This window comes from Muntiacus reevesi, chromosome 9 (genome assembly GCF_963930625.1).
Source record: "Muntiacus reevesi chromosome 9, mMunRee1.1, whole genome shotgun sequence".
NCBI lineage: Eukaryota > Metazoa > Chordata > Mammalia > Artiodactyla > Cervidae > Muntiacus > Muntiacus reevesi.
This window is the reverse complement of record NC_089257.1, coordinates 17,362,679-17,386,883: the sequence shown is the minus strand read 5'-3', so window position 1 is coordinate 17,386,883 and position 24,205 is coordinate 17,362,679. Positions and strand designations below refer to the sequence as shown.

Here is a 24,205-nt window from a genome sequence, read left to right as displayed (position 1 = left end):
TGTCCTCACCTATGAAATGAACACGGTGCTTCCTGCCTGTGACACTGTGGAAAGATTCAGGGCAGTCACGTCCTGGAGCTGGCATATGACTGGCAAGGAATCCGTCTTCAGTGACTGCGCTTTCCTGTATTCTTCCCCCTGTCCAAGGAGCACGGCGTCTCAGCGGATGTGTGGTGTTGCATCGGCCAAGTGCCCGAGGGAGAGGGGTCAGCATGCAGTGCCTGGGTGCAGGTCATTATCCTGGGGTCCTGGTCTCATGGACCACAACAGCCCAGTGAGTCACCTGTGACTATCAAGTTAGGTGTCTTCCTAGTAAGGGCTGTCCACCCCATGCTGAAGCAGGCTCTGTGGGGAGCCCTGACGTAGGATGTCTCATTTAATCCTCACAACATGCCACGATGTAGGTCCTAAACACCCACGTTCATGGATGAAGAAACGGAGGCTCTAAGAGGTTACATCATTTACCAGACACAGAGGTAGAGAGGTGTGAAGAGCCAGGATCAGAGCCCAGGTGTGTCTGACTTCAGAGACCCCGCTTGGGACTGTCCTGCTTAGATGCAGGTTAGATGCTGCTTCTGGAAGGTCAGAGATGGAGGAGTTGGAGGAGGGTGGCTGGCTTGGTCTGGGGACCTGTTCTGGAGGTCGAGAGCCTGGACTTGGAGATGATGCAAGAGACAAGGATGAGCCATTGTCAGGGACGATGATTTAACAACTGATGCACATGGCGTGGACCTGGAGACGCTACACAGGCCTGCCATACCCACAGGTCCCCACTGCGTCTCAGCCTTCCGCGGGCTGCTGGGAGGACAGAGCCTGGACCAGGGATCCTCCCGGACCTGCCGTCTTCTCCCCAGGGCTGTCAGAAAGAAAGTGTGGGAATACTGAATGTGGTGTACTGAACTTGACCATGGCTTATGTGCACCTTGAAGGCTGACTTGTGATAGCGGATGCCATCTGCTTCCCCCGGGCACAGGGGAAGGCTTGTTTTCAAGCCGCAGTGCCTGGCATCAAGTCATTGCACAATAAATGCTGGCAGAATAGAACTGTATTCAGTGGTCTGTCTCGCTACCATGGACGTACTTAAGAGTCCATAGAGACCAGGGAGGCTCCGGGGGAAGGTGGGATGCGGTAGGTCTCATGATGGAGGTGGTCAGGGTTGGGGGAGTGTCTGGGGGCTTGAGGCCCCAAGAGGTGCCAGCAACTCTTTCCCTGCAACACCCCCTCCCCTGGGGGCAGGTCCTTCTGGTCAGAGGGCATGTGGGGTGGTAGGAAGCTTGTCAGGCCTGGGTCCTGATCCTGCTCCATGACCTCCGCAAGACCCTCACGGCTCTGAGCCTTAGTTTCTCATCTATCAAATAGAAGGCTCACGCCTGCAATCAAGTAACATCATGACGTCATACCTCTGAGCGTGCACCACGTGGTGCTAAGCATGTTTATGCATTATTCCAGTTAATCCCCCCAGTACCGCTGGGGAGGAAGCTTCTGTTTTTAATCTCCCTTTTCAACTTGGAGCGAGTGGGACTCAGAGAGGTGGAGTCATCTGCCTGAGTGCAAGCGTGCGTGCTAAGTCACTCCAGCCGTGTCTGATTCTTTGCAACACTATGCACCATAGTCTGCCAGGCTCCTCTGTCCGTGGGATTCTCCAGGCAAGAATACTGGAGTGGGTTGCCCTGCCCTCCTCCAGGGGATCTTTCCAACCCAGGGATCGAACCCGCATCTCTTATGTCTCCTGCTTTGGCAGGTGGGTTCTTTACCACGAGCGCCACCTGGGAAGCCCCCGTTTGCCTGAGACAACACAGCACATGAATGGTAGAGAACCCAGGCTGGCTGGCTCACAAGTCCTCACTCCTAACTCCAGCACCCCAGGGCAGAGCCCTGTGATGAGGAAACTGTGAGCAACTGTTCTCTTCCCCTCTCAGCTCCAGAGGCGGGCTGGCCAGTGGGACACCCCAAGGGGGAGGAGGCGGAGGATGGGCAAGGGTTCTTTCTGGATGGGGTCCCCCAGCGAGAGGACTGAAGGGGCCTTGCCGTTTTGCAGGGGGATCACCATGGAAGGAGACTGTCTGAGCTGCATGAAGTATCTGATGTTTGTGTTCAATTTCTTCATATTTGTGAGTATTCCTGGAACGTGTCTGGGGCTCTCCCCCGGCCTCTGCAGGGTGGGGGAAACTGACTGCTGCTTGCTGAGAGTCACGTGGGGCTGAGGTCCAGGGCCAGTGCTAGCAGCTGCCCTACCTGGCTGGCTGGGGGTTCGTGGTGGGGAGACCCTGAGTAGTGCCCACCCCACTCGGAGAGCCCGCCGTCACAGGAGAGACGTTTTGCACAGTCCCAGGATAGTTCAGCTGTTCTAAAAGAAAGGGGGCAGAGGCTTTAGCCCCGGCTACTACCCTGGGGTCTGACCCCTCGTAGGGAGCTGAGGTGAAAGGGAAGGTGGAGATGATCACAGGGTAGCAGGAGCCGCCACCAAGCTCTGAGCCACTGAGCAGTTTCGGACTGCGGAGCAGAGCGGACGTAGCCACCTGATGCGGTCTGAAGCCTCCCCGGGACTGGGACACCTGGGTTCACAGCCCGACTCTGCACCTCACCTGTGATGTCACCAAAACACATGCCGCCTCCCTGAACCTCAGTATCCTCATCCCTTAATCTTCTACCTCAACAGATTCTTTGACAATGAAGCAAGATTAGTTTAGGAAGTGCCTGGAATGTATCAGCTCCACCCCCGTCCAACTTATGGATTCTATACAGGAAAGAACAGAGGCCCCGAGGGCCCAGGGGCTCAGCCCAGAGCCCTGCAACCCTGCCCACCTGCTCTGCTCAGACCTCTGGGCTCTCCCGGGAGCAGAGCCGCGCTCGTCACATGACCCCACCTCGACCTTTGACCTTAGTGCAGCCAAGACCTGGATGAGTAAACAGCCGCTGAAGTCCGCCAGGGCAGGGCCCCGAGGAAGGAGAGGCCCCTTCCGGTCAAGACTGACTCCGTCAGTCTGTCTGTCTGTCTCCATCTATTCTGTGTCCACTTCAGCAACTTTCCTGGATTCCCCTCCCCTGCCCCTAATTCTGAAGAGCAGGCAACCCCACAGACTTGAATTCTAGACCCAACTTCCAAGCGGGATGACCCTGGGCCGCTCAGTTTGTGCCTGAGCCCCCCTTGAAGCAGAACTCAGCACACAACTGTTAAAACTCCCAAACCTCCAGCAGCCGTGAGGAGGGGACACGGGTTTTCCTGGAGGTTTTGGGGGGAAACCAGGGAGAAAAACCAGACAGCAAAACGTTGCTTCTGCTGTTGGGTGTGCCTGGCCCCCCGGGCCTCTGCGCCCCAACCCTCCCCCCGCCGCACCTGAAAGAACCGTCTTTCGCCCCAAATCATCCAACTCTCCCCGCTGCTTACAGACCTCGTCTGTGAGCCGGCAGTTTTGCGTCATTTTGCATCACTCCTCCGGTCTTCCCACCACGCGGGGATTTCAAGCACTTCCCTGTCTTTAAAATCCATGATGCCCAGTGATTTCTCCTGCAACAGGTCTGTTTCCAAGAGACTGGTCTGTGCTCAAGACCAATGGAACGGATGTCTATTGAACCCTGCTAGGCACCTTCAAGTCCTTGGGAGGTGGGAACAGTATCTTCGTTTAACCATGAGGAAGCTAGGGCTCAGAGAGGTTAAGGCGCTTTACCAAGGTCTCACAGCTAATACGTGGCACAGCCCTTTCTCTGGACTGAGCTGCCTCTCGAGAGATAAATAAGGCGTGGAGAGGTGGACTGTGGAGATGAAGTCATGAACAAGAAGGAGCAGATTTGAGAGTGGGGAGCCCGCCCCAACTGAGAGCTCCTGTGAGGACAAAGAGGATGGTTTCCTCTGTGTTTTCCCAGCATAGGTGTCAGAGCATGTTCACGAATTTGGGGAGGGTCTTGGGGCTGGAGTCCGGGGGACCTGGGGCTCAGCCCTGGCTCTGCTATGAACCTACTGCATGGCCTTTGGCAAATCGTTGGCCCCCTCTGGGGCTCAGCGTGGAATCAGGGGGTTGGACTGAATGACCTCAGTGGCTCTAACACTTTAGGAGAACATGAAAGTGGCAGATAGACTCTACGGGACGTGGTTCCCCGCAGCCCAAAGTAGAGTGTTGGCCAGAGACGGGCTCTGGAGGGTGCGTGATGCACACTAGGTCAGAGTTAAGAAGGGAAATTCAAAGCAGAGGAAAACACAGTTGGAGTTTCTGCCCAGATCACTCAGCACCTCCGCCCCAGGGCCTTGAGCAGGGAACTGGTGTGTGTGTGTGGAGTGTCTAACCGCGGTGTCTCCCCGTGTCTTCTCCACGCTCCTGCCTGACCCCGGGGAGCAGCTGGGCGGAGCCTGCTTGCTGGGCATCGGCATCTGGGTCATGGTGGACCCCACCGGCTTCCGGGAGATCGTGGCCGCCAACCCCCTGCTCATCACGGGCGCCTACATCCTCCTGGCCATGGGGGGCCTGCTTTTCCTGCTCGGCTTCCTGGGCTGCTGCGGGGCCGTCCGGGAGAACAAGTGTCTGCTGCTGTTCGTGAGTATCCCATCCCCCACCTCACCCATGGGTGCCCTGGTTGGGGGTGCGGGGTGGATAGAGGCCTGCATCCACACCAGGGGGGACTCACACTGAGGTCTGAGCCAGGTAGGCTGTCCACTGGGGTCTGAGCCAGGTAGGCTGGCCTCCAGGAGCAGGAGAGCCACCAACCCTTGCCATATGCGTCCGTGCTGGCTGGGTGCCTGCCGCCTGGTCGAGCCGCCCCCAGGCGCGCGGTGGCCTCGGCCTCCAGGTTCAAATGGCCAGGCTTCCCCACAGCAGGGTCAGCTGAGAACACTGAGTCATGATGCTTTTCGACTTGCTTCCAAGAACTCAAATATATAAGTCCGTGATAAAAGAGCGAAGATTGCTATCAGATAAATCATCCAGCTTTCCCATTTCCACTTCTAAAATGGAAGTGACATGATCTCGGTAGGCCCTTTATTCATTAAATGAATGGTCTTTGGCGGGCTGTCACAGGCCACGTGGCTCACTCGTGCTATAGGTGCATCGAGGGCTGAGTGACCACCCATGGTATTGGGCGGGTGGGGTCAGGCGAGCCTGGGTGAGCTGGGTTTGTGTGCGGGACTCTGTCTCATAACTAACAGTGTGACTCGGTTTAGTTTCCTAACCTCCCTGAGCCTTAGCGTCTGCTGCTGAAGCGAGAGGCCGACTCGCTCGGCTGTAGACGGGACTCAAAGGAGACCTGCAGCGGATGTCGGGTTTGTGGGGTCTTCTGTATCCACACGGGCTGTGGCCCTTTCTCTCCTTACTGGTCTGGCCTTGGTGATGGGGCTTCCTCCCCTCCCAGGTCCTGTGCCTTCGGGATTAGGAAAACAGGGTTGAGCGCAATTTTGCCGGAGGGGAAGTTAACAGCAGCCCAGCTTGGCCCCGCGGCTGGGCCAACTTGCAGACGCGCCTCGCCAGCGAGCGGCGGGTGGGTCAGGAGTTAAGTGAGAGGGAGGCGCGGGCCGGTCCGCGAAGCGGCCTCGCGAGGCGTCTGGCGCCCCCTGGCGGACAGCTCTGTGCAGTGTCCGATGGTGCCGGCCGTCTGGGCTTGGGGAGCCTGGGACTCTGAAAGGGTCTGAGGAGTGGTCCCAGGACACACCAAACCCACCCTCCCCGCCCACCCTGCACCTCTGTGCCTGGGGCTCCTCCAGCATGAACGGGCTCATCTCTGAAGCCAAGACAGAAACCAGGCTGGCGCTCCCAGCCAGGAGCAAGCGGGGGACCTCGCAAGCCCTCTCCAGCTAAGTGGCCCCTTCAGAGCCTGCCAGCTGGACGAGGCATCGCTCTCCCCAGTGCCTAGGGGAGAAGGCCGAGGCCCAGGAGGGGGCTGGCTGCAACTCTCCCTGGAGAGAGACCTAAGTCCTGGTGCGGCTGGTCTGCCCACCAACGCCTTAAAGCCCCCCTCTCGCCGCCTCCTGCTCTTTGGTCTCACTTCCGTCTCATCCTGTCTGCTTGTCCCCCCCTTTTCTCACGCTTCCCCTGGCTCTGTCTCCCTGTCTCTCTCTGCCTTCCTCTTGATCCCGGGGTTTCTGTCCCTGCTGCCTTTCCTTGTCCTGGACGCCCCCTTGTCTCTGCCCCTCTCCCGCTTGTCCTCACCCCCTTGACTTCCCCTACCTCCCCTCTCCTCCTCCCCTTCCCGCTGTCCTGTCCCCTCCACTTTCCTCTCTAAGGCACACGACCCTGAGGCCACAGTGCAGGTCAAAGGCAGCAGATGCTTGGACCCGGTCCGCTGTCTCAGAGGGACTGGTCCAGGGGTTCCTAACCTGGAATGAACTCAAGTGGTTCAAAGCGCAACCAAAATCATATGCAAAATATTATGTGTGTGTGCCTATAACATGTGTGTTCTCTGTCTGTGTGGTGTGCATACTTGCATCTTTCTGGGGCCCCCACAGCTTCTGGAAGCTTTTCAGAAAGATTCATGATCTGAAAAGTAAGAAGAACCACTTTCTTTTCCAACCTGGACTCGGCCTTGCAGGGTGGTTCCAACACCAAGTCTCACCGCTCCTTGGTCGTTAAAGAAGCCTGAGCCGCCTCGTCACACTTCAGTGAAGAAGTCAAGATTAGTCTTGGGAGAAACAAAGAGAGAGTGACTTCAGTCCCCTGTGGAACTGGAGCTCAGAGGCCCACAGAGAGAGGAGGCCTGGGGGTGGAGGTCACCTGGGCGACCCCTGCCCCTGCTTGGAGGCTAAGCCCTGAGGGGTCCCAGCGACCCTTAGCCCAGGAATAATGTCACCTAATGACCTACTTTTCTCAAAAAATTTTCCAAACAGTCCTGTTGATCAATTCTAGAGCATTTTCATGTACCATAGGACAACTTCAGCCTCTTTGTGATATTTTGTGGCATCCCTTTTTGCCTATCTGCTTACCTATAAACAGTTCAAGGAATGTTTTTAACCCATTTATTGAAAACTTCACATTTTAAAAATATTTTATAACCAAGGCATGCTAAATTGGAAAAGAGAACAGCAAAAAGGGAAGAGTATAATCTGAAAGCGATAAAACAAGCTGAATCGTACATCAAGTATGTAAATTTGGTAAATATTATTAGAAATGAGAACGAAAAGCAGATGTATTGTAGGCAGATGGGTTAGAAAAGTCTGGAAATGCTCATGAGTAGGCAAAATAGCAGTTTTTACCCCTTTATTAATCGTCTGATGCTAAGCAAAGTGTTGTAAATTTGATGTTGAGGAATTACTGGCAAATGTGCCCTTAGGCAAATGGGATGAGGTCAGATAACTCAAGACTAACACTCTGAGAAAGGCCCTGGTTTGGGGGAGCCCCAGAAAGCATCAGCCCTGTGGCTGGGTCCAGGCAGGATCCCCCTTCAAATAGCCAGTAGTAATCTCGTCAAGCAGGAGGCAGTTGCTTCATGCTGGAGACGCGGGCAGAAGTGACCTTGTTACTGATTTTGACCCCACAGCCCTGCACTTTCCTCCAGGTGACTGACACACTCATGTCACCCCCTCCGTGCCCAGGCTTTTGGGGGGCCCTGCTTCAGGCGGGAACAATGGCCAGGAGATCTGCAGACCCTCTTCCTCTGGGGAGACCTGCTTTCCCCATCAATGAGTTACAGATTTATTCTTTCATTTCATCTCATGACTCTTATGCTTTTCATCTTGTGAATCTCATTTCATGGATCATGAATCTTGGCTCAGTGGAAACTCCATCAGAGTGGGGATCACATCACCCTTGTGTGTGTTTGTTTATCGGTACTTAGCACAGTGGGCTTCCCGGATGGCTCAGAGTGATAAAGAATCCACCTGCCAATGCAGCAGACAAGGGTTTGATCCCTGGATCAGGAAGATTCCCTGGAGAAGGAAATGGCAACTCACTCCAATATTCTTGCCTGGGAAGTCCCAGGGACAGAGGAGCCTGAGGCTACAGTTCATGGGATTGCAGAAGAGTTGGACACGACTTAGCAACTAAACAACAGCCACCTAGCACAGTACCTGGCACAGAGTATGTGCTCAGTAAACAGAAGGAACAGGGAGGAGGCGTGGGTCAGAGCGTGGCCTTTGGAGTCAGAAAAGCCTGGTTCTTATCCCTCTGTGCCACTTCCTGGCTGTGTGACCTGGACTCAGTTACTTAACCTTTCTGAACTTCAGATCCCTCATATGTAAACTGGAGATAATAATACCTCCTTACCAGGCATAATATTGGGATCATCATTCATTAAGAAAATGTACATCTTGCCTAACTCTGTTCCTGGCACATATAAGCGTTTGATAAACTGAAAACAAAACAATTGTTGTTGATCCACAAGAGACCCTGCAGGCCATCTGAGTCTTAAAACCTGGGGCTCTGGTTCCGACAGGTCAGGAACCAGACCTGCGGTAAGCCTCACTGCAGTCACCTGTGTGGGGTGACCTTGGACTGAAGTTGGGAGGTACAGCTCCCCAACCAGAAGGTGACAGATCTCCTGTGCCCTGGGCAGCCTGCCCCTGGCCACAGTGTCCATCCCATCCCCCTCCACTTCCAAGAGCTGGTCCTTGGGTTAAGAGGTACGTTCCCCACCTCTGCAGCCTCTCATCCCTGTGACAGTGATGAAGGGCCCTGGCAGGGCTCCTGGCACCTCCATTTGGCTGGCGACAGATGGTCATACGGTTCTGTTTCACAAGGCCTCCACGGAGCCCTGCCCTCTGCCCTCTCGGTGGAGTTGCTGGCAGTCCTCAGGCTGGCAAACAGCAGCCTCGGAAATGGTTTCCACCCCAGCGATGTGACTGAGCTGTCTCTGCCTATCGATCTCGGCTTAGGCAGTTATAAACTATGGATGAGCCGCAGCTCGTGAACTCCGCGTGCTCGTCACTCTGGGAGCGTGCGTGCACTTTCCGGGGGACTTAGCACCGCCTCAGTGAGATAATGCAGGTGACGCGCCATGCCCAATGTGAGGATGACTCTGATGGTGGCTCAGAACCAAGAGCCAGCGTGGCCTTCCTGGAGACAAGCCCGGGAGTGGGCGATCTCTGGATAAAGCACGGTAACCATCATCTATCCAGCGCTTGGGGCTTCCTGGGCGGCACTACTGTTAAAGAACCTGCTTGCCAATGCAGGAGACTTAAGACACTCGGGCTCAATCCCTGGATCAGGAAGATCCCCTGGAGGAGGGCGTGACAACCCAGTCCAGTATTCTTGCCTGGAGACAATCCCGTGGACAGAGGAGCCTGGTGGGCTGCAGTTCATAGGGTCGCAAAGAGACGGACACAACTGAAGCGACTTAGCACTCACGCACTCCCTCGGGCAACCAGCGCTTAACACCTAAGCATGGCTCTTACGTGAGTCATTTCATTGAACCCTCTGGGCAGCCTGGCAAAGCAGCTGCGGACCATCAACACCCTTGTTCTACTGATGGAGAAACTGGAACCCAGACACGGTAGAACCTGACGGAGCTGGCCCAGCTGGCAAGTGGCACAGTGGAAATAAACACGGGACCTCCAATTCTAGAACACAGGCTCCTAACACTCTGTTATCCTGGAACCCAGAAAACCCTCCAGGTCTTAAGACTTTCAAAGCGAGGCAGGGTGGGCTGAAGGGCTGAGGACAAGTTCAGCATCCTTTGCTTCCTTCCAGCCTGTGCACACACGGTGCATACTTAAGGACTATGACCCAATCAAGGGAGCAGGTCCCGGGGCTGCCATGTCCATGTGCGCTGGGGTTTTGGGGCCCTGTTGGTGGTCTTCAGGTGGGGTGACAACTCCAGGATTGTCCCAGTGCAAGGGGACAACGCTGAGAGGTGAGGGCACAGCCACTTCCTCTCTTTTCTGCCGACAACCATCCACCGTAACAGTGCCCATGATGGCCAGGACCTAGAGATAGCAGATAGCAAGGTCATTATGGCGAGTTGGTCATTCATGGATTCATTTACTCATCAGAGAGCCGTATACCAACACCGGTGCTGTCCAGTCATCGAGATCACTGCCCGCTGGATCCCAGCTGATGGTGGTGATCCAGCGGGGACGCAGCGGCTGCAGTACACACTTCTGCGGGGCCCTGTGATGTGGGTGGAGCCAGGAACCGAGTCTGGAAAGCAGGGTGCTAGTGGGCAAACAAGGGCAGGGCTTTCCAGATACAGGGAGCTCAGCATGTGAGGTTCCCAAGGCGAGAGGTGTCGTGGTGAGTTTGGGCAACATGGAGACATGCAGAGAGTAGCACAGAGCGGGGCTCTGTTAGATTCCAGACCCCCAGCCCCTGGGTTTTCAGATTTTGATAGACCTAACACCTTCCCTCCAGTCATGCTCCTTTACTGCAGCTGAAAAATAATGTCCCTTCCCCTACTACCCTTGGGAATGAGAGGCAGTGGGGCAGGGAGAGGTGGTCCTGGGCCCGATGGGGTGGAGACAGCCAGCCAGGGATCCCCAGGGACTTCAGGATTCCCACTACTTGGACAGTCCACCTGGGGGAGGTCCAAACAAGTTTCAACATCAATCTTCTTCAAGGGCTGCCAAGTACGGTTGCTCAGGGCGCACACTGCACAAGGGGCCGCTGAAGGGTGCCATTTGCACAGAAGGTGTGTCTGTGTGTTTATCTGTTCCATATTTGTGTTACGAGCTTGTTGGCTCCAAAGGTGGATTGTTGGGGTGTTTGTTATGAAAAATGTCTGGTTTATGGCAGTGAAGTTCCTCAGTCTTATGAAATCAGTACATTGCCACCATTGTGTGACAGAGGGAAGGGTGCCTCAGAGAGCAGTCAGCTGTCCCCTTCCTATCTGCCCTCGGGACTCACAGGTCTGCCCCCTTCTCTCTGCAGTTCTTCTTGTTCATCCTGATCATCTTCTTGGCAGAGCTCTCAGCAGCCATCCTGGCCTTCATCTTCAGGGAAAATGTACGTACCTGGCCCCGTGTGCCCTGGCCCATTCATGGCCAGCCCCTCCATCCCCAGAGGGTCTCACAGAGTCAGCATCCTCTCATCCAGTGGTTCCAGCTCCAATCACAATCCACCACCCCAGTGAAGCCCTGCAGCCCAAAAAGAAACCTGCAAGCCTGTCCCTGCAAGGGTTTTCCAAAAGGTCAGAGTCAGAGGGCCCTTAAGGGTCTGCGCTCTTTCCAAGCGTCTGGTGCAACCCCATCCCTGACTCTAGAATCTTCCATTCTATGCCTTGCCCAGCACTGGCCTAACAGTAGTCGTTTCATAGTCCAAGGATAGGCAGAGAGGCTGCCCACCCCCCACCCTACCCCCAACGCCCACGCAGAATCTGCACCAAGCAGGAGAACAGGGCAGAGTCCCCCTGGACGAGGCCCTGGCAGGGATGCAGTTTGTTCTCTTGCCCCCAGAGACTATCTTATCCCAGAGGGTCCAACCACCGGGGGGCCCCACCCTTCCCTGCAGAGGGGAGCAGGGTGATCAGGCCTCCGGAGAGTATTTTGAAGGTAGCAGCGACTTCCAAGGGCCTCTTTGGAAACTGCAGCTCTGCAGAGATGGCCTGCTGCACACACAGTGGCTTCTTCAGGGCCCAGGACACAGCGCATCCACTCGGTTCTGTCTGAGGAACAGCTCAGGGTTAGGGAGTGGCAGGAGGGGTGAGTCCCCCACCGTGGACCCTCCACCCTCTAGGAAGAGCTGCAGTACCAGTGGAGGTTCCCCAGTGGCTTGCTGAGGGCTGTGTGGGTGGTCTGCGTGTTCATGCTGGGGATCTGACGATGCAGGGAGGCCACAGGTCCTTAGAGGTGGGGGATGGACCCCAAGGACCCGCCCCAAGTCAGCTGCTTAGGAGGAGGGTCCCTGGCACGGGGGCCCAGAGGCCTTCCCCCACCCTCCTCCGGAGCAGATCAGTGGAGAGGCCAGGGAAGGGGGCGCCCGCCGTATCAAGCTGCCATGGCCCTCAGCCCAGCCCCTCCCTCTGCCTCCAGCTCACCCGTGAATTCTTCACCAAGGAGCTCGCCAAGCATTACCAGGGGAACAATGACACGGACGTCTTCTCCGCCACCTGGAACTCCGTCATGATCACAGTGAGTGGCCCCAGCGATGCTCTGAGCCCTCAGAGCCCTGACGCCCAGGGGGCCCATTGTCTGGCCTCCGGAGCCTCGCTCTCCGCGCCTATGCAGATGTCAGTAATCAACCAGGCACTCATCCGCCCAGCCCCGGCCCAGCCTCAGGACCGGCAGCCATCCGCACAGCATCTCGGGCAGCCGTGGCCCATCAGCCACAGTCCGAACTCAGGGTGAAACCTGTTTGCCCTCCCTGTCCTGAGTCCTCAAGCAACTGTAAATCATCAGTGATGGTAACCATAGCAACTACTTACTGAGTGCTCAGCGCCGGTGAAGTAGGAATTGTTACCACCACTCTCATTTTACCGATGAGGACACCGGAGGCTCAGAGAGGCTGAGTGGCTTTCCCGTGGTTGCCCAGGAGGAGCAGCTGGAGCCCGCTCCCACCTGGGTCACGACTCCCCCCACTACACTGCCCCACACTGGCCTGAGTCTCCTCACTCTCATACCTGGCTCCGGCTCCTACCTCCCCTTCTCTTCGCTCTCTCCTAGTTCGGTTGCTGTGGAGTCAACGGGCCCGAAGACTTTAAGTATGCATCAGTGTTCCGACTCCTGACTTTGGACAGTGACGAGGTGCCGGAGGCCTGCTGCCGGAGAGAACCCCAGAGTCGGGACGGGGTCCTGCTGAGCAGAGAGGAATGCCTCCTAGGAAGGGATCCATTCCTGAACAAGCAGGTACCAGGCCCTGCTTCCCCTGGCAGAGGAGACCTGTCCATCAGGATTGGCTGGCCAAGCTGGGTGGGTGGCAATGTGAGCCCAGAAGGTCTGAAGGCACTCAGGGAATCCCGTGGAAATGTTGGCTGTGTTGTGGGACTCCTGAACGGGGGCTAAGGAAGGCTCCATTCATGCCCCTGAGATCCAGCCAAAGGGGTTAAAGGATGAGAATGGCAGACAGTCCATCAGTGGCATAGACCAGAGGAGTGGGCATTTTGGCTGGGGTTCAAGGGTAACTAGGAGTTTTCCAGTGGTCCAGGTAGAACACTCCCTGAGCTTCTGGTAATGCAGGTCTCAAGAACCAAAACCAGAATTACACAGCAGGGCCCCTCCTCAGCTGTGCACTTTATTTGGGGAAAACTCACATTCGTCATGTGGAAGCACCCCCAGACGCCAAGAGAATAAGGTTTCCCTGACCTTAGCCTCCAAGGTCAGGGAAGCTCCTGGACTTCTTGGCTTCTTTTACAACTCAGTCTGAGAAGAAGCCCTTTCCCTTCCTGCTGTGTCCCCTCTGGGAGATACACAGTGCCCTTGACCTTGACCCCCCTTCCTGCTGACCAGTCCCCGCACCCCTCAGGGGGATGTGCGAGATCAGGCTGGGGGAGGGTGGGCCAGTGGGGGGAAAACGAGGGCGAGCTGAGCCCCACACCCCGTGCTTGATTCCACCTTTGATGAGCCTCCCATGGGAGAGCTCCGGATGCCTGGGGCCACAGCAGGGGACAGGAGACAAAGCCCCTGTTCCCGCAAGGCTTACAGTCTGGTTAGAGGAAGCAGATGATAAGCAAGCAGCGAGCACATAAGAAGTCATGATCTCACATGAAATAATCATTTCACTGTAAAGAAAATAAAACTGGATGATGGGCTAGAAGGGACAGGATGGGATGGGGGTAGGGCTTAAGGCAAACCTCTCAGAGTCCCCCCAGGGAAGAGGAGAGTTGGGCTAAGGCCTGACTCTGGCCATCTGGTGAGACTCTTTCCAGCTTCAGCTTTGCCTCATAAACTCATCACCCTCTTCCCCTGCACCTGCCCACGTCATGTCAAAGGATTCCCCAGGCCCGGAGAGTCACATTCCTCCACCCCTTATGGTCCTCTGTCCCTGCGATGAATGAAAGAGACCTAAGTAAAGAAACAAAGGTCCCAGGACAAGGCTGCTGTGAGCTGGGGGCAGGGGCAGCCGCTCCCAGGAGTTAGGTCTCAGCCCCGAGGAGAGGCTGCAGAGGATGGGGGGAGTTTCAGGCTGTGATGTCAGGCAGACCAGGGATGTCAGAAGCTGTGTCACCTTGGCCAGGACTCACTCTCCAGACCTCAGATTGCCCATGCAGTGGCAGAGATGGCTGGCTGCCCTCATGTTCAGTTCATGCTTCCTCCTTGGAAAGAGGAGGTTTATAGACCCAGTGACCACCAGGTAAAGCCGCTCTTCCAGCCTCCCTTGCAGCTAGGCCACATGGCCAAAGGGAGGAAAGCAGAGGTGATCTGTGCAACTGAGTCATGTCCTGCAGAGAAGGTGCTGTGCCCACCCCTTCTCCCTCTCATCCCCCACCCCCAGCTCGTGATTGACAGCCATCTCAGACCTTGCAGAGGAAGGTGACCCCCTAGAATATCCAAGCATCAAGAGAGAAGGTACCTAGGCCACTGACAACCTTATGAAGCAGAGCAGCCAGCAACTCAGGGGTTGATCAGTCAGTTCAGTTGCTCAGTCATGTCCGACTCTTTGTGACCCCACGGACCACAGCACGCCAGGCTTCCCTGTCCATCACCAGCTCCTGGAGTTTACTCAAACTCACGTCCATCGAGTCGGTGTTGCCATCCAACCATGTCATCCTCTGTCATCCCCTTCTCCTCCCACCTTCAATCTTTCCCAGCATCAGGGTCTTTTCCAATGAGTCAGTTGTTTGCATCAGGTGGTCAAAGTATTGGAGTTTCAGCTTCAGCATCAGTCCTTCCAATGAATATTCAGGACTGATTTCCTTTAGGATGGACTGGTTGGATCTCCTTGCAGTCCAAGTGACTCTCAAGAGTCTTCTCCAACATCACAGTTCAAAAGCATCAATTCTTCAGTGCTCAGCTTTCTTTATAGTCCGACTCTCACATCCATACATGACCACTGGAGAAACCATAGCTTGGTCTATGCTTTTGATGAAGACAGGGGTTGATAAAGACAAACAAACTTCTACCAATAGGAGTTTGCCTGCAGCCAAACCTCTCTCCTAAAGCCACTTGTGAATTGTTTAGGGAGGTTTCTCATGGACCCTGTTCTTTACTGGCTTCATCCTCCATTACACTGCCTCCTTCCATCTCCCGGGTGTGACTTTGAAATCGAAGCTCATCAGAGAGGTCCCTGTGCAGCTACATTAGTTCCGTGACTCTTCCCCAGCTCCTCATGAGGACTGCCTGAGCCTGACTTCTGGGATTCCTTTTCTGAGGCACTAGCATCCCCCCTGAGCACTCTTCCTTTTAAAAGCTTCTGCTGAGGGACTCTCTCTGTTTTTTCTCCAAAGCCTACTTCCCTAAATCCCAGGATGCCTTTCTGACTTTGCCTCACATCCTCATCACAATGTTGAGTCAGTAAGCAACATATTTGATTCCAAGTAACTGAAAATCTACATTAAGGCAAATGCCTTTGTGTTTCACACACGGTAAGAATTCTGGAAGATGGTGGCGTCTCTGTTTATCAATGGCTCCATCGTGTCAGCCAAGGTCTAGTCTCTGTAATCCTTGCAGCCTTTCCTTGTGCTTAGTACTTCATCGTGGCAAAATGGCTGCCATGGCTCCAGGCATTCCACTCGTTGAAGATGGGAAGAAACTTAAAAGGTGGTGCCAGCTACTTTCCCAGAAACCTCCCTAAGACTTCTGCTTAGAAGTCTCATTGGCCAGAACTCAGTCACATAGCTGTCAGGAGCTGAGGCGGAGGGCACTCATCCATGGGTATTGAGTTAGTCCATCAACTCTGTTTATCACTGAATGCCAATGAAGAGAAATGAGGAAGTCCCCAAGGAATGTGATCCAAAATGAAAAATCAGGCTCCTCCATAGGTATGAGCTGAATCCACCATGGCGGCTTCTCCTGCTCATTCCTCAGTCTTCCCTGGGTTAAGATAGTCATATGGGCAAGTCAAGAATGTATTTCCCTGCTTAGAAAAAAAAATCAGGGGTTGTCCCAGGAGATGGTGACCTAGCTAGATCTTGACCCATCTATTTTCAGGAATAGAGGAAAACATCTATTTTCACTTGTCAGGGTGGTCTTGAGTCTTCTCGCCCCATAGCATCACTGATTCTTTGCTTTATCCTCAAGGATCCCCCCCTGCTTCCTGGGTGGTCATGAGTATGGGTGTTGCTGTGACTCTCATAGACATAAATTTCTACACTCTCATCTTCCTGACAAGGGAAAAGCACTCCAGCCAGAGAGGGAGAGCAGCCTGTGCAAAGGCCCTGGGGTAGGAGGGAGCATGGTGGTCCCAGAACCAAGGGAAGGCCAGTATGGCTGGAGTACAGTGAATAAGGCAAGACTAGCTCCAGGCAAGGGTATCAGCAGGGCCAGACCATGCAGTGCCTGTGGACCCAGGGCAAAGATGCTGGAAAAGCAAAGAAGCCCAAGTTCTATGTGGGGTTGTGGCCATGTTGGCTCTCTGGCTGCTTACTGGCCGGTGGTTAGAGATGGGCCTGAGTAGACAGGAGGGATTTGTACACTGGTCCCAGTGAGAAACGAGGATGGGTTAGACCAGGATGACAGTAGAGGAGACACAGAGAGGTGTATGGATCTGAGAAAGGAATCAGGAGGTAAAACGGTGGTAGATTGACTTTGGAGAAGGGAGGATGAGGCGGTGTTGAGAGTGACTTCGTAAGTTCTGGTTGGGGGAGGACCTCAGATCTGCCCTGGGGCGTGTGGAATGGGCCTGCAGGCAGTGGGCAGCTGGACTTGCTGGGCTCGGGGGAAGGTCCGTGCTGGACATAGAAGCGTGGCGGTCTTCATGGTGGCCCCTCTGGCCTCTGTCAGATGAGGTTGGGGGGTGACGGCGGCAGGGAGTCAGGGTGGGGGCATGTTCCCTCCCTGCAGAGATGGAGCGGTGGTGCTGGCGATAGCAGCACAGCTCCGGCACACAGTCTGGTGGCAGAGTGGGGAAGGCCGGTCCCTGCAGTGTCTCCCTGGCGGCGTATGGGGTCAGGGCTGGGCGTCCGTCCTGAGCGGGAGGAAGAGGTGATACCCAGGGTGCTGGCTGGAGTTTGGGGCCCTGAGCCAGGGACCCCGCCCAGGGGAGCAGGAACCAAGGCTTCCTGATGCGACTGCTTCCCCTTAGAATAGAGCAGAGAAGCAGCTTGCACTCCCCTTAGTACAAACCCGCTTCCCTGCCTCCGCGGCGGTGACCCTGAGCCAGTGGTCGTCTGCTCCCTCCTTCCGTTCCTCTTCCTCGAGGGGCTGGAATGGAGTCCAAGTCAGAACAAGCACTTGAGGCCCCAGCAGAGTCCTGGCCAGAGGGGACACTCACGGGGTCCTGGCGGCATCTCCATCCGTCCCCTGCCCTGGCTGCTCTCCCTGAGGGGATCTCAGTGGCAGGGCCTCCATCAGCCAAGCCATCTGCTTAGTTCAGCCCAGGGTGAACCTTTGGTGTCAGAGCCCGACAGAGGGCAGATGAGCAGTTAAGGCCCCGGGTGCCCCGCCCGCAGCAGGCGAGGGGTGCAGGGACAACTTCCCTCGGCCAGATAAGGCCCCCCCCAGGCCTAAGAAGGCCCCCCAGGCCCAGGTGAGGCATGTGAAAGTCAACATCAAGTTCAGAAGGGGGTTACTGCTTCTCCTATCCCCTTATGGTACAGGGGTGCATGCGTATGTATGGTATGGGGTCCACTGATCCCCGGGATTGTACAGGGCAAGCCCAGTTCTGCACTTAGACATCTCCCACCCCCCAGGCTGTGCTCTGAGGGGCCCAGAGAGAAAGCACATGGTCCTAACGGGGGCTGAGGGGTGGGTCCCTGCCAGCACTATTCCACCTGCTTTATCCGTAACATCTCATCTTATCCTCATACCAATCCTAGGACGTAGTTAGCCTACACAGGCCCCAGTCTTTGGATGGGGCAAAGGAGGCTGAGAAAACGTAAGTACAGGCACACCTCGGAGAGAGTGAGGGTTCGGTTCCAGACCATTGCAGTGAAGCGAGGGACCCTAATGCAGGGGCCCCAGGTTTAATCCCTGGCTGGGGAACTAGATCCCACATGCCACAGCTAACACCTAGCACAGCCAAATAAATAAGCAAATTTTTTTAAAAAATGGTTTTTACACTACCCCTTAGTCTGTTACGTGTGTAATCACTTTACATCAAAAGAAAAAAAAATCAGTATGCATGCCATAATTTAAAAATTCTGTGTTGCTAAAAAATGCTCACCGTTATCTGAGACATCAGCAAGAGGCAGTGTGTGCTAAGTCGCTCAGTCGTGTCCGACTCTTTGCGACCCCATGGACTGCAGCCCGCCAGACTCCTCTGTCCATGGGATTCTCCAGGCAAGAATGCTGGAGTGGGTTGCCATGCCCTCCTCCAGGTTATCTTTCTGACCCAGGGATCGAACCCACATCTCTTACGTCTCCTGCGTTGGCAGGTGGGTTCTTTATCACCAGTCCCACCTGGGAAGCACGAGGTAATAGTAACATCAAAGATCACTGATCACAGATTCCCGTGACACCTCTAATAAGGATGAAAATGCTGGAAGAATGGTGAGAATTACCAAAATGAGGCACAGAGGCATGAAGTGAGCAACCCCTGTTGGAAAAATGGCACCAGCAGCCTTGCTCAATGCAGGGTTGCCACAAACCATCACTTTCTAAAAGCATACAATATCTGTGAAGTGCAATAAAACGAAATGTGCCTGTAAGCTCACCAGTAAGCAAGTGGCTGGTGTTACCTGTGTAACCACTTTTCCCCGGGTTACTGGTGCCTCTCGTCTGGGTGGCCCCTCAAAGCACATCGTAAGTCCAGGCTGTGTTGTGTGAGTGGGGCGTGGAGTATGGTGGCAGGAGGCGGGCTGGGGGGCGGGGAGGAGGTGAGTGGCAGCCTCGAGGAATGATGGGAGGTTGGGAGGCTTGAAGCCCCTCTCCCAGGCTTCTCCCAGTCTCCTTCCCTTCCCTCTGGAGCAGGCCTGCTTGCTGCTGCTGCGGTTCTATGTTGGGGTTCTGATGCTTTAAAAAAAAGCTAAACAAAGCAAGAGCTCCCCAGGTGGCGCTAGTGGTAAAGAACTCGCCTGCCAATACAAGAGATGTAAGAGACGTAAGGTAATACAAACTGCTGGGAAAAGAAGAGACGTGAGAGGCAAAGGAGGAAAGGAGAGGTATTCCCATCTGAATGCAGAGTTCCAAAGAATAGCAAGGAGAGATAAGAAAGCCTTCCTCAGTGATCAATGCAAAGAAATAGAGGAAAACAATAGAATGGGAAAGACTAGAGATCTCTTCAAGACAATTAGAGATACCACGGGAATATTTCATGCAAAGATGGGCACAATAAAGGACAGAAATGGTAGGGACCTAACAGAAACAGAAGATATTAAGAAGAGGTGACAAGAATACACAGAAGAACTGTACAAAAAAGATCACAACCCATATAATCACAATGATGTGATTACTCACCTAGAGCCAGACATCCTCGAATGCAAAGTCAAGTGGGCCTTAGGAGGCATCACTATGAACAAAGCTAGTGGAGGTGATGGAATTCCAGTTGAGCTATTTCAAATCCAAAATGATGCTGGGAAAGTGCTGCACTCAATATGCCAGGAAATTTGGGAAACTCAGCAGTGGCCACAGGACTGGAAAATGTCAGTTTTCATTCCAATCCCAAAGAAAGGCAATGGCAAAGAATGCTCAAACTACTGCACAATTGCACTCATCCCACACACTAGCAAGTAATGCTCAAAATTCTCCAAGCCAGGCTTCAACAGTATGTGAACTGTGAACTTCCAGATGTTCAAGCTGGATTTAGAAAAGGCAGAGAAATGAGAGATCAAATCGTCAACATCCGTTGGATCACTGAAAAATCAAGAGAGTTCCAGAAAAATATCTACTTCTGCTTTATTGACTACGCCAAAGCCTTCCACTATGTGGATCACAACAAACTGGAAAATTCTTCAAAAGATGGGAATGCCAGGCTACCTTACCTGCCTCCTGAGAAATCTGTATGCAGGTCAAGAAGCAACACTTAGGACCTTACATGGAGCAACAGACTGGCTCCAAATCATGAAAGGTGTACCTCAAGGCTGTATCTTGTCACCCTGCTTGTTTAACTTACATGCAGAGTAAATCATGAGAAACCTTGGGCTGGATGAAGCATAATGAAGATCACCGGGAGAAATATCAATAACCTCAGATATGCAGATGACACCACCCTTATGGCAGAAGGTGAAGAACTAAAGAGCCTCTTGATGAAAGTGAAAGAGGAGAGTGAAAGAGTTGGCTTAAAGCTTAACATTTGGAAAGCTAAGATCATGGCATCTGGTCCCATCACTCATGGCAAATAGATGGGGAAACAATGGAAACAGTGAGAGACTTTATTTCTTTGGGCTCCAAAATCACTGCTGATAGTGACTACAGCTATGAAATTAAAAGACGCTTGCTCCTTGGAAGAAAAGTTATGACCAACCTAGACAACATATTAAAAAGCAGAGACACTACTTTGCCGACAAACGTCTGTCTAGTCAAAGCCATGGTTTTTTCAGTGGTCATGTATGGATGTGAGAGTTGGACTGTGAAGAAAGCTGAGCGCCAAAGAATTAATGCTTTTGAACTGTGATGTTGGAGAAGACTCTTGAGAGTCCCTTGGACTGCAAGGAGATCCAACCAGTCCATCCTAAAGGAGATCAGTCCTGGGTGTTCATTGGACGGACTGATGCTGAAGCTGAAACTCCAATACTTTGGCCACTTGAGGGGAAGAACTGACTCATTTGAAAAGACCCTGATGCTAGGAAGGATTGAAGGTGGGAGGAGAAGCAGACAACAGATGATGAGATGGTTGGATGGCATCACCGATTTGATGGACATGAGCTTGAGTAAGTTCCAGGAGTTGGTGATGGACAGGGAAGCCTGGCATGCTGCAGTCCACGGGGTCACAAAGAGTCGGACATGACTGAGCGACTGAACTGAATTGAAAGTGATACAGGTTTGATCCCTGGGTCAGGAAGATGAGGGCATGGCAACCCACTCCAATGTTCTTGCCTGGAGAATCCCCACAGACAGAGGAGCCTGGTGGAGTCGGACCCGACTGAAGCAACTTAACACAAACACAGGCAAACGGAGCAAGGGGGTTGGCGGTTTGAGTTCCGCCCCAACACGGGTCTGCAGGCAGATCCAGGATGGCCCCAGGCCTGGCCGGCTGCATGGGGCTTCCCTGCCAGCTCTGAAGCCACCTCCAACCACGCTGGGTTCCAGACCAGCTGGCCCGTGGGAGGGCGCCCTTAGAGCTCCAGCCACACAGCGCTTGGCTGGGCTCCCAGTCAGCTAAGGCCATCGTTCCTTGTCATCCTTGCCAGGCCTGGGGTGTCTCGGCCTGACCATGGCACAGCCTTAGAAATCACCTGGGGCATCTGCTCACCACGTAGGTTCCTGGGCTCCACACCAGACACCACCTCCGCCCCTCTGATCCAGGGTCCTGGGGGGTGAAGCCTTGGCGTGTGTATTGTTAACTACTTCCCAGATGATTCTGACATACCGTCGGCCCCAAGAACACTGCGGATCCAGCTCACCATGCTGGGGGTCTGTTCATCTGGGAGCATCCCGTATGTGTGCGGGGTGCTCAAAGAGGGGCCTGTGGGGCCTTCCCTGCCCAGCCCCCATCAGCCTCCAGCAGGAGGGTCGCATGCCATCTGCCCGGCCACTCTGCCCAGATCAGGTCCTGCTGTCACCTGCCTGCGTGCAGCCTCATGGCGTGTCATTTCCACTTCCAGCCAGTGAGGCAGAGCTTCCGGGTGGCTGACAATGGGTGTGAGCCCCCAAGAATCACCTAAGAAGCAACCCCAAATCTCAACAGAACCCAGACACAGCCAGTGTCACCAACAGAGACCGGGCGTGATCCCCTAACCCCCACCTGGCAACTCCTTCCCTTGCAGGTCCCCTGGCTGGGCCCAAGGAATATGCAGATTCTCCTAAAAGAAAGAAAATTCTCTCTCTTTAAAAATACATCCATTCAAAGCAAATACCACACATCAGTCTCTGGTCAGCATGGAGCAGAGGGAGGGAGCGTGGGCTCAAAGATGACCAAGGCGTGAGGCACTCAGGGTCAGATGGGGCGGCAGTCACATGCTGGTATGCTGTCCCCCTCTTTCTGTCTCATCCTCTCACTGGCTCCATCTCTGTCTCAGTCCGTATATCCTGAGGACTGCCTGAGAAAGCAGTAATAGCATGGGAATTCAGTCCATTTAGAAGGGGCCCTGTGAGAGCTGGGCCGGTCCTGGAAGGCTGCCTGGAGGTGGTGAGGTATGTGCTAGATCTTGAAGAATGGGCTGGCTTTCCTTAGGACGGAGGTTGCAAACCAAAATCCTGCTGCCAGGCTGGCAATGGGGAGGAGTAGAGAGTGGGTGTGGGACGATAGAAGATGGTGGGGACTGCGAATCCCCAGGGGGCACCTGTCCCCAGGGAGAGCCACGTGGAAATGACGGCCTACCTTACTGGACCTTCTGATTTTTTTTTGAGAGCAGAAGGGAGTCCAGACATTTGTTGGAAATTTTCCAATATTCCCATCAAAAGAGAAAAAAGGGTCTGTGTCTGATTGAGCAGCAGTCAAGCTGGCCATTTTCAGCCCCACCTTAGGGGCTAGAGGGCCAGGTGGGTCTCTGGCGCCAAGTTGCTGCATTTATGGGCCTCCTGCCTCCCAGCCCCTCCCCGATGAACTATCCCAACAGCAGTGGGACAGGGTAGGCCGGCTGCTGCCTGAGCTTTGGGGCCACAGGCCAGTTCCCACGCTTCACAACCCGGTCGGGAGGCTGGCCCCTGCCTGTCCCTCCTGGCTTTGGCCTCACCTCTGGTCCTTCCCCGCAGGGCTGTTACACAGTGATCCTCAACGCCTTCGAGACGTACGTCTACCTGGCCGGGGCCCTGGCCATAGGGGTGCTGGCCATCGAGGTAAGTGAAGGCCCCCACTTCTGCAGCTCCCCAGAAGCAAGACCCCCTCACAGAGTCTGGGGCAGACCCTCCCGTAGCCTGTACCCCCAGCCTACCTCCAGCTCCAGATCCCTAACCCAGGACCCAATGGGACCCCGCTTCGGGGACTGTGGAGTGATAAGCCCAGCCATGCCGGTCTGTTCCCTGAGTTGTTATGGGTCTCTGGACACATCTGAGCAAGTCTCCAGGCAATGAGGGTAGACAGGCCCTCAGAGTCACTCGCCCCCAAACCCCGCACCCCACCCAAGGTCCAGAGTGAGCTCTGAAGGATCAACGCAGCTGATTTGAGGGAGGGGCTACAGCATGTGCTTCTAGATCAGGCCTCTTCTCTGTGGGGTGTTCAGAGCCCGTGGGGCCTTGCTAACCTCACAAGTTGCAGATGGAGTCCCAGCAGTGAAGATCAGAAGGGCGCTGAGCCCCCTTAACAGGAAGGCCGCTGCAGACGCTTAGAGCCGCCACTAGGTGGCGCTGTAGTCAAACGGTGGCGCTGCCCCCTTCCTTCTACCCACCCCTGTCTGGGATCTCAAATCCCCTGGCCTGGGAGGTTGCGCAGTTTTGCCCACGCCGGATGATCTGAAGAAAGGGGCGGCCAGTCCTTGGCCAGCGGGGAAAGGGAATCAGGCAGCGCAATCCTCAGCCTACATCTCCCTCCTAGCACCATAAACCTGGACTTGCTTAGCTTCTTACTGTGTCCTTTGCTGTTGTTCAGTCGCTCAATTGTGTCCGACTGTTTGGGACCCCACGGACTGCAGCACGCCAGGCTTCCCTGTCCTTCACCATCTCCCGAAGCTTGCTCAGACTCGTGTCCATTGGGTACTGTGTCCTGCAATCCTAGAGCAGTTTTGTGAAGACTTTCGAGGATGGGGAGGTGGATTTATTCATTCACCCATTCATTCACTCATCAAGCATAGATTGAGACCCAGCTGTGCACCAGCACTGTTCTAGGTGGACAAGTCCTCTCCTGGGAGGAAACATGCTCAGGAAACATGGATCAGTACCAGGCCCCCTGGGAAATCGTAGACGCGCGTACCCTGCAGGAAGAACACGCGCTTCTGGAGTTCAGCTCCCAGATCTGCCTCTCCCCGCACACAGGATGCCTGAGCCAGTTTCCCTATTTGCAAAATGATGCTAAAAGCTGGCTCCTACAGCACTGTGGACATCAGAGGTGGTGGGGACCCTGTGAGGGGGGCTCATTAAGCAGTGTCTGTGTTCCCAATCTGCTGCCCTCACACCCAGCCCACAAGCCCAGCTGTGTGTGTGGTGGGAGGAGGTGGGGGCAGGACCTCAGACAGGGACAGTTACCATATGCCTCGCCTCCCCCACCCAGAGTCCCTCCTGGAGGCTTGG

General features: G+C 54.6%; 1 protein-coding gene across 3 annotated transcripts in view; it reads left to right on the top strand.

Moving 5' to 3' along the window:
- The window catches only part of TSPAN18 (tetraspanin 18), a 198,556-nt gene that overhangs the window by 170,339 nt on the left and 4,012 nt on the right, over nt 1–24,205 (top strand). For all 3 annotated transcript variants that reach the window (XM_065944117.1, XM_065944119.1, XM_065944118.1), the window contains 6 exons: nt 2,039–2,111; nt 4,335–4,529; nt 10,782–10,856; nt 11,882–11,980; nt 12,512–12,694; nt 22,736–22,819. In XM_065944117.1, the coding sequence (XP_065800189.1) occupies nt 2,049–2,111; nt 4,335–4,529; nt 10,782–10,856; nt 11,882–11,980; nt 12,512–12,694; nt 22,736–22,819 (699 nt within the window). In that variant the 5' untranslated portion in view covers nt 2,039–2,048. The remainder of the gene's footprint in view (nt 1–2,038; nt 2,112–4,334; nt 4,530–10,781; nt 10,857–11,881; nt 11,981–12,511; nt 12,695–22,735; nt 22,820–24,205) is intronic.